Consider the following 9,590-nt stretch of genomic DNA (forward strand, 5'->3'; position numbering starts at 1 on the left):
GCAGAGGTTCACGAGCAAGCAGGACGTGATCCGGCACTACAACATGCACAAGAAACGCGACAACTCCCTGCAGCACGGCTTCATGCGCTTCAGCCCGCTGGACGACTGCAGCGTCTACTACCACGGCTGCCACCTCAACGGGAAAAGCACCCACTACCACTGCATGCAGGTGTGCCCCCTCCCCGGGCGCAGGGCTGTCAGGCAGGGGCCCCCACTGAGAAAGAGCCTCCCTGTCTCCCATCCCAGCCCAGGGACGGCAGGCAAGTGGAGAGTCCTGGGGGCGCAGGCCTGGGCAGTGGCTGGTGGGCCAGGGTGGGGCCTTCCCCATGGCCATACTTGGTGTGGGCGAAATTCAGTGAGCTGTTTATACAGACCGACATTTTTCAGGCTTTAACACCAAGAGCAGCATTGCAAATGGTTCCTGAGGAGGTTTTTGTTTAATTCTTTGTTTTAATGCCACGCAGAGTCTGGGCTTTTTCAAGGTGTCAGGTCCAAGGGGAGCAACTTTGGGTTGCAAATAGCAGTCACTGCGCCTCCCCCGGTATTTGTCAGGGGGTTGTTATGGCCTCCGTGAAACAACCTGGGCCAGGAGGAGAGGGGGGCTCGCTCTCTGGGCTCTGAGATGGTGCAGACACTGGCACGGCCCAGCCTTCAAGAGTGTTCAGATTCCACTGGTTTTTACTCAATATGGCAACGTTGCCTGCCTTGGCCCAGCTGGGGTGGGTGGGGAGGGCCCTGTGCCAGGAAACATCCACTAAGCGAGTGCCTGGGCTAAAGGTGACCACCAGGCTCCAGGGTCGAGCCCTGCCTACCCCTGGGGCTTTGGAGGTACAGCCACAGATTGGGACTCCAAACCCACCTCCTATAGGACTGGGTTCCCACGCGAGTGCCGGGAGGTGTCTGGGGTCCCTGAAGACGGCCCGACCCTGGACACGGGGCAGGGACAGGCCCTGTGCGCCTCAGGGGTCTTAGAGGTTTTCTATTGCGGTTCCTAAGTTAACGTTCTCGTTCCCCCAGCTGGATGTTGACAGGTGCAAAAGCTCCCCTGAGCAGGGCGGTCGGGGGCCCGAAGCCCCACAGCCCCAGAGGCAGCCAGCAGAACAGCCGCGCTGACCTTGGCGCAGGGCTGCCTGGCCTCAGTCCCCCTGACCACCGTCCTGGCCCCCGCAGGTGGGCTGTAACAAGGTGTACACGAGCACGTCGGATGTGATGACCCACGAGAATTTCCACAAGAAGAACACGCAGCTCATCAACGACGGCTTCCAGCGCTTCCGGGCAACTGAGGACTGTGGCACAGCGGACTGCCAGTTCTACGGGCAGAAGACCACACACTTCCACTGCAGGTACCTGGGAGGCCGGCCAGGGACGCAAGGCAGGGGACCAGGTCCGAGGGATGGCTCAGGGCCCTGCCGCCTCGAGGGAGTAGGGAGGGAGTGGAGAGCTGTTCAGAGGCTCTGCCTTCGTGTGCAGCTGGGTCTCCCATCAGGGGCCCATCCCTCCCGCAGTCATGGTGGGGGCAGGGCGTCCTCTCGGCCCCATGAGGCCCCATGACGAGCTCCCGGTGTCCCATCCAGGCGTCCTGGCTGCACATTCACCTTCAAGAACAAGTGTGACATCGAGAAGCACAAGAGCTACCACATCAAGGACGACGCCTATGCGAAGGACGGCTTCAAGAAGTTCTACAAGTACGAGGAGTGCAAGTACGAGGGCTGCGTGTACAGCAAGGCCACCAACCACTTCCACTGCATCCGCGCCGGCTGCGGCTTCACCTTCACCTCCACCAGCCAGATGACCTCGCACAAGCGCAAGCACGAGCGCCGGCACATCCGCTCCTCGGGCGTGCTGGGGCTGCCGCCCTCGCTGCTGGGCGCCAAGGACACCGAGCACGAGGAGTCCAGCAACGATGATCTGGTGGACTTTTCTGCCCTGAGCAGCAAGAACTCCAGCCTCAGCGCCTCCCCCACCAGCCAGCAGTCCTCCGCCTCTCTGGCCGCCGCCACCGCCGAGGCCGTGCCCAGCACCGCCAAGCCTCCCAACAGCAAGATCTCCGGGCTGCTGGCCCAGGGCCTGCCTGGCTCCATCCCCCTGGCGCTGGCCCTCTCCAACTCAGGCCTGCCTACCACTGCGCCCTACTTTCCCATGCTTCCGGGCCGCGGCAGCGCCTCCCTGCCTGTGGGTGCCCCTGGCCTCATGGGTGCCATGTCGTCGGGGGCAGCACCCTCAGCAACCCCTGATACGCCTGCTCTGGCTGCCTCTGGAGCTGCTGAAACCGCCTCCGCGGCTGCCACCTCTGTCCCAGTGCCCCCGGCCTCCATCATGGAAAGGATCTCTGCGAGCAAGGGCCTCATCTCGCCCATGATGGCCAGGCTGGCTGCGGCCGCCCTCAAGCCCTCTGCCACCTTTGATCCAGGTGAGCAGGCTGGGTCCTGCCCAGGAAGCAAGCACCTTACAGACCCCGGGAGCTCCCTGGCCTCAGGTTGCGGAGCAGAGGGGGGGGGTTTGGCCGAGGCAGCTCTACTCCCTGCACCCAAGTCCCTTGCCCCTCAGGCCCCCCTCTTTGCCTTGTCTCTGCCTCCACCCTGCTGATTTCCTATTTGGGGCTCCTCATTCTGACCTGCCCACCCCAGGCAGCTCTTGCTTCTCTCTCCTCATCTGTGAAGTGGGAGCGATAGTCCTGGCCTCACGGGGTGCCTGTGCGTCCCAGGGCAACTGCGAGCTGCCCCCCACCCCGGCCTTCACATCCTGCCACATCACAGGTCCAGCCCCTGCTGGGAGCAGTCCCAGAGCCCCCGTTTCCCCTAAGGCCTCCTGCAGGTGACCTGGAAGGGACATGAGTCCAGTGGTGGGTGGCTGCATTCAGGGACACTCAAGGAGATTCGTGCCTGGACAGCCCCTCCAGTCCAGGGATGCCCTTCCCAGGCTCTGCCTCCCAGCCATTCCTGTCCAGTAGAACTTTCTGCAACAACAGAAAGAGCTGCTGGAACAGAAATGTTCTGTTCTGCGCTGTCACATGCTTGACATTGGCTAGTGTGACCACAGAACTGGATTCAATCGGAATTTCTTTACTTTTACTCACACTAGTGGCTGCCACGTGGCAGCCGTGGAGCCAGTCACATCTCTGTTCTCCTGTTGGCTCACCGTGAGGAGCGATCCTCCGTTCTCTCAAGTGTTTGGCCCTTCTAAAATTTTTCCTATTCTTTTTCTCTGGCATTTGACTTTTCTGTTTATCTCACTCCTCTCCCTCGGTCTCCCCACCTCTGGATAATTAGCGCTAGTCGAATCCCTGAGAAGAGTCGGCTCAGGGCTCACTTCATTCATTCATTCATTCAACAACCACTGGTGCTTGCTGAGGGTCAGGCTCTGAGCCGGTGCTGGGGACATGGCAGGGAAGAAGACAGACAACAGTCCCGCCTTGTGGAGCTGATGGAACAGTGTGGGGATAGGCTGGTGCCAGGCACGTAGCTAGAAGGTGGTGAAGTTGAGACTCGGACCTCAGCAGTCTGGCTCCTAAGCCCATGCACCCTGCTTCCCTGCAAGACTGTCTCGAAACCAGCCAAGACTGGGGGTCCCTGTGACCCACACCGCCCAGAGGGCCATCAGTGCTTAGCAGGGAGGCTGGGCCCTGTTTCCCTGAGAACCTTGGGCAAGTGACTGGGGAGCTGCCAGAATGTGGACACTCTGAGTTCTGAAAACTCTCATGTCCCCAGTGGGTTGCTCCTATCCGCTGCAGCTTGGAGTGACCCACCTTCCACTCCTGGGAGGGCCAACGGGACTACCCAGGGCCACGCCCCTCTGGCCAGGTGACTGCAAGCTAGGGTGGAGCCCCCCGGGACCGCACTGGGCTCAGTGGCCACACTCTCAAGTACTTTCTTTCCATTTGGAAAGTCTTCCCCCAAAAGAAAGGTCAAGCAAAGAGGAAGGGGGCTCGTTTTCCTTTATTTTTTAATAAAATGCCACTTGATGTCTGTGAAGCAGCTCTCTGTCAGCTGCAGCGCCTGGGGGCAGATGAACATTTCAGCCACTTGGGGACTGTGGGGAAAGGCTCAGTGGACCTGTTCCTGTCAGCAACTTCTTTTGCCCCTCCCTACTCTGCTGTCCTCCTGAATCCTCTGCCCACCCCACCCCAGCCTTTCCCCCCATGCCCACACCCCAACAGCTCCCACCTATCCTGGTCCAGCCCTGCTGGCCAGCGTGGGCCTCATATCCCTGCTCTGGACAGCTTGACGGGAGGGGTCACATAGTTTGAACCACTCTGATTGGCTGTCAGCTTCCATAGCCCTGACCCAGCAGATGCCCCTCCTGGGCATGCTCAGTGGAAGGCAGGGCCGTCGCCCCGGCAACAGTGGGATGGGGACCTGCGGAGGGGGCACAGCTCCCAGTCTAGATCTGCCACTTTCTCTCAGCGTTAACAGAGTCTTTAATAAAAGCCTAAGCGGCAGCCCCACAAATTGACTGTGACAGTCAGTGGAGAAAATGAAGGGCCCCCACCCCTGGCCCAGCCCCCTCCCCAGACTCCCGCCCTTCTCCTCCAGGAGGCCCTGAGCCTGGACGACTTTGACATAATTTTGCAATAATTATCACTTGAAGAATTGCCACACAGGGGTAAGCGTCACAAGCAATCACGTCAGTGGGGAGAATCGCTGACCAGCAGTCACGACTCCCCACGGGCCCCAGCCCACCCGGAGCACTGCCCTCCCTTCTGGGGGTCCCGGTTTGTGCCCATACGAAGCCCTCAGCCGCTCTAACACCGTCTTCCCTCCCCTTCCCTGTAGGAAATGGGCAGCAGGCCACCCCCACTAGGTTCCCCCCGGCCCCGGTGAAGCAGGAGCCCGGTGAGAATGCTGGCGCCCCAAGTTCTCAGGAGGCCTCCCAGGACCGCAGTTTAGACCTGACTGTGAAGGAGCCCAGGTGAGGCGAGGACGTGGCCTCCCAGCTCTGCCCCCCTGCAGGAGGCTCAGGGTACAGCACCCTCAGAGCCAGACGCCAACAGGGGCCAGAGGCCAAGCCCTCCTGGCAAGGGGTCATGCCCCTGTCCAGGCAGATGTAGCAGGCGGGCTGGAGCCCAAGGGCCGGGCTGGGAAGGCTGATGCCCTGGGCTCAGTCCTACGTACACGTCTGAGCTAAAGCCCCTTGGTTTGTATGTTCCAGTAATGAATCAAATGGCCACGCAGTCCCGGCAAATTCATCTCTTTTATCCTCGCTTATGAATAAGGTAAGAACCATCCATCACACGCCTCCCATTCCCCCACCCAGAGAAATTAAAGCTGTGCTGGGGGGTGGGGGGATGTGTTTGTTTTTTAATGTTTTGCCTCTAATAAGATGAGTTTGTACCATTTAAATTTTGAGGCCATTTTTCATCGGATATAATTTCAGAGCCACTGCTTACAAATTAATTTAATGAACTGGCTGAAGAAATATATTCCAGCCTCTGACACCCTTTTTTTCCCTTCAGATGGAGGGCTCCGAAAGCTTTTCCGGAGCCCTCTAACTTCTTGCGCTCTTAGTTATTAATTTTATTTATTTATTTTATGTATTTTTTTGTTTGTTTAAAAAGGGGTGGGGGAGGGGGACCAAACTGGGAGCAAAGCATCAATTTCCACTTTTCGGGTTGAGTAATGGTCTCGGACGCCTTCCGCAGAGGTCGCTCCACAATATTTATTTTAAATAATGCAGGGTCTTTGTAAATTATACATCATCTCAAATATATTTTCCCCCTTCACATGATAAATTTGACTACAGCAAGATTAATTTGGTTACTGTACACAAGTGACTGTTGGGGAGGAAGCTGGGTCTGGGCCGGACCTCAGAGTGGGGGTCCTGGCTGGGCCCTCAGTGGGGAAGGGGCCTCCCACTACCCTCTGCCCCATGCACCCCCTGCCCCTTTCTTCCCTCCCTGGCCTATGTCCTCTCATGTTCTCCTTTTCCCCTCTTGGGTCACTGCCCGCTGCACCCCATCCTTCCTTCCTGTCGGAGCCCCACACCTGCTCTGGTCAAGCCTTTACATGGGCTTCCCCTCCCTGCTCCCCCTCCTGGCCCAGGGCATCCAGCTGTCTGGATCTCACCCCAGGAGCCTCCTTCCCGCCCTCCCTCCTTGCTCTTCCTTTGTGCGCTTTCTCTTGTTCTCAAGGAATTCATAGGGGTTCCCCCCATCCCTCCTCCTCCTGCACTTCTTTTGAAAACCTGGCAGGAAAATAACCAGGGAGCCGAGAAGTCTGGGGCAAGCTGGGCTGGAGTGTGTGCCTCTAGTCTCAGCCTCCGCTTGAGTGATGGCTCCTAGCAGCAAGGGGTTTGTGTGCAGGAGGCCTGGCATCTCCACGGGGCCAGGCCCGGGGCTGCGTCCATTCAGAGAGGGCTCTTCTACAGTCAGAGCCACGGGAGGCCAGGCCTGCTTCCGTCCCTGCTGCCAGCACTGCCATGCTCCGGTTGGTTGTGAGTGTCCCAGAGCTGCTACTGCTCCCAGGGCAGCCAGGCCTCTGTCCTGAGGTCCTCCAGCCCCAAGCACGGCCCCTGTCCTCCTCGCAGATGTCTCAGGGCAACCCCAACCTCGGCAGCCTGTTGAACATCAAGACGGAAGCGGAAGGGAGCCCCACCGTGGAGTCCTCGCCCTACCTGGGCAAGGCTGTGAAGGCAATGGCTCAGGAGAAACTGTCAGAACCCTGGAAGGTGTACCTTCGCAGGTGAGGGGCTTGCTGGGAGATCAAAGGGGAGGGAGGGGCCATGCCCACCTGACCTGGTGGCCGGTGCCCAGCCCCACCACACACCCAGGGCGCACCAGAGCCCCAGCAGCTCCTCTAACCAGCCGGTTCCTCTGGTCAGGTTTGGTACCAAGGACTTCTGCGATGCTCAGTGTGACTTCCTTCACAAGGCCCACTTCCACTGCGTGGTGGAAGAGTGTGGCGCACTTTTCAGCACCCTGGACGGGGCCATCAAGCATGCCAAGTGAGTTGGGGTCCCTAGAGGGGACCCATTGAAACCCAGCCCCATTATCCCAGCCTGGCTCTAGGCTGAGTGGGGCTGGAGGCTGCCCAGGCCTCTCGCAGCCTCCCATGCAAACCCCTATGCCGTTCCCACTAGACTGCAGAAGTTGAGTTGGCTTCTTCTCTGAAGGTGCTGCCCGAAAAAAGGCAGGCTTCCCCTTCATTCCATCTGCGTAGCCCCGAGCCGGGTCTTCTGAGCTCACCCAGGCTCAGTGCAGCCATCAGTCTCTCCCTGCTGAGCCGGCTGAAGAGACCTAACTCTGACCCAGGAAGGGACCCTTGATGAAGGCCTTTCGCAGCCAAAATATTGCATTTGTAGATTTTCTTTGACCTAAAAATAATGAAATTAATTTGTAAAACCCATTGAACTGAAGAGTGGCAAGCCCAGCCACCTATTCGAATTGAACCCAGAACTTGCAAACATTTAAATCATATCTTCACTGCTCCCTATGTCCCAGACCAGGCTTTTCTCATTGTGAGGCAGCCTCCACTGCTAGTCTGCAAAAGAGTCGACTTTGAATACTGAGACCCACCTTTAAATTTCAGAGCAGGTTCTGAAAGGACAGGCTTCATGTCCCTGAATGCCCTCTGTGTAGGGAGGAGCTAGGGACAGACGCATCAGACAGGTCAGAGGTAGCAAGGTGTAGCGAGGGCTGAGCCAGGAGTCCACATGCAGGACTGGAGGACACAACTTGCTCTCATTCCTTCCCTCCTGGAGGGACCATGCCTAACACTGGGGACAACATGGGGACACTGGGCCCCTAGGCTTCTGAGGCAGGCAGACAGGACCCACCACCCCCAGGAGTGCCCAGCAGGGAAGGGTTGACCTGCCCAGAGCCCTTTCCATTCTCCACCTGAGACACCCTCTTCTGCCTCTTGCAGCTTCCACTTCCGGACGGAGGGAGGGGCAGTGAAAGGAAACGCAGAGGCTTCCTTCCCAGTCTCGGCTGCTGAGACCAAACCTTCCTTGGCCCCCTCGTCCCCTCCTGCGCCTGCCGTCACCACGGCCACGGTTTCCTCTCTGGAGGGGCCCACTCCCAGCCCGGCCGCTGTGCCCTCCACCCCAACCCTGCTCGCCTGGAAGCAGCTGGCTTCCACCGTCCCCCAGATGCCTCAGATTCCAGCGTCAGTGCCTCACCTGCCCACTTCACCCTTGGCAACGACTTCTCTAGAAAACGCCAAGCCCCAGGTCAAACCCGGATTCCTCCAGTTCCAGGAGAAGTGAGTCCCTCGATGAGCCGGGAGTCCTGTGTCCCCCTCGTGTCTCGGGAGTAGGTGCTAGCGAGGGCAGCTGAGGAGGCCCTGCGCCTCAGCCTGCTGTTAGCCCTGGCTGTCCTCAGCCTCTCTGGGACACGGTCGTCAGGCGATGTCCTTCTAGCCAAATATGCTGCTGCTGTGACCTCACTGCCTGTTCCTGGAGCAGGCGGCAGGGTCGGGGGAGATGGTGGCGGTAGTGGCCACTGTTCCGTGGGGCCAGTGGTGATGCTGCGAGGATCGATCTAGCTGGGCTGGGAGAGGTGGTCCTCATGCGGTGAGAAAGGCTGCGTGTCCCTTCAGGCTTCCTGGTGGTCTCTTCTGTGGCTCACACCCATGGCTGAGTCTCTGCAGGGCAAGCAAAGTCATGGTTTGGGGGTGAGGGGGCCAGGCCCCCTGCAGGCCCACACCCACCTGCACAGGGCTCTGAGTTCTCAGGGGTGGAAGGGACCTTCCTCACTGGATGGTGGTGGCTACTTGCGGCGAGAACGGAGACTCTGTATCGTTATGTGTGCGGCTTCCTGTTCTCAATAAAAGTAATAAATTGGATGTGAACATACACCACCTGAGTGGCAGCTGTCCTCCCTCTCTGAGCACCCGGGGCTGCGCCCACAGCATGGAAGGGGACCTGCACTCCTCTCCATCCCTCCCCAGCTTCCCTTCCTCCATTCATCTTCACAAAATGGCATCCCTCTTAGTTTCCCAGACTTGGTCAGAGTTCCCACCCCGGGTTCGCTGTGGGAGGGGGCAGCTGTGTCACCAGAAGGGGCAGAAGGCTAGAGTGCAGCTTCCCCCATACCTGTCTGCAGCCTGGGCGGCAGGCCTCTGGGGCAGGGGCAGACCAGCCACGGTGGCTCAGCCCAGCATTCCTCCCTCCCCCACCAGCTCCACCACTCAGCTGGCTTGTGAGGTTCTCTGAATGGGTGGGTGCCCCAAGCCACGAGCTGATCTTGGGAGCCCCAGCAGTTGTGAGCCTCAGCAAGACCTGACACAAGGCACACATTCCCACTGGCCAAGGCCCCATGGTAGCAAAGCTTCCTGGTAGGGCTGCCCACTCATCTACACCCTGTCAGTCGGCCACATCCAGGGCGGTGCCCATGCCATGCCAGCCAGGCTCTCCCTGGCATCCTGCCAGGGCTGGCAGCACCATCCCTCATTTTCATATCCCAGAAGTTATTGCAGGAGTCGTTATCTATAATCCTGGGGTGTGGCCATGGAAACTACGTGTCCCAGCATGCAATGCTCTGGGCAGCCTGCATACTGTAATCCCTTATGTACCATCAGAGCTCCAAAAAGAAGGCAGCAATGCATGCTGGGATCTGTAGTCTCCTTAGGCTGAATCATCCTGTTGAGCAGGAG

The 9,590-nt window shown here is 58.9% G+C and overlaps 1 protein-coding gene across 2 annotated transcripts in view; it reads left to right on the top strand.

The window, feature by feature from the left end:
• The window catches only part of CASZ1 (castor zinc finger 1), a 139,749-nt gene extending 130,955 nt beyond the window's left edge, over positions 1–8,794 (top strand). For both annotated transcript variants that reach the window (XM_081055783.1, XM_081055782.1), the window contains 8 exons: positions 5–169; positions 1,171–1,343; positions 1,575–2,410; positions 4,773–4,908; positions 5,149–5,212; positions 6,523–6,677; positions 6,817–6,939; positions 7,860–8,794. In XM_081055783.1, coding sequence (XP_080911909.1) covers positions 5–169; positions 1,171–1,343; positions 1,575–2,410; positions 4,773–4,908; positions 5,149–5,212; positions 6,523–6,677; positions 6,817–6,939; positions 7,860–8,202 — 1,995 coding nt within the window. In that variant the 3' untranslated portion in view covers positions 8,203–8,794. The remainder of the gene's footprint in view (positions 1–4; positions 170–1,170; positions 1,344–1,574; positions 2,411–4,772; positions 4,909–5,148; positions 5,213–6,522; positions 6,678–6,816; positions 6,940–7,859) is intronic.
• The last annotated feature ends 796 nt before the right edge of the window (positions 8,795–9,590 follow it).

Source organism: Rhinolophus hipposideros (assembly GCF_964194185.1).
Source record: "Rhinolophus hipposideros genome assembly, chromosome: 8".
Classification (NCBI taxonomy): Eukaryota; Metazoa; Chordata; class Mammalia; order Chiroptera; family Rhinolophidae; genus Rhinolophus; species Rhinolophus hipposideros.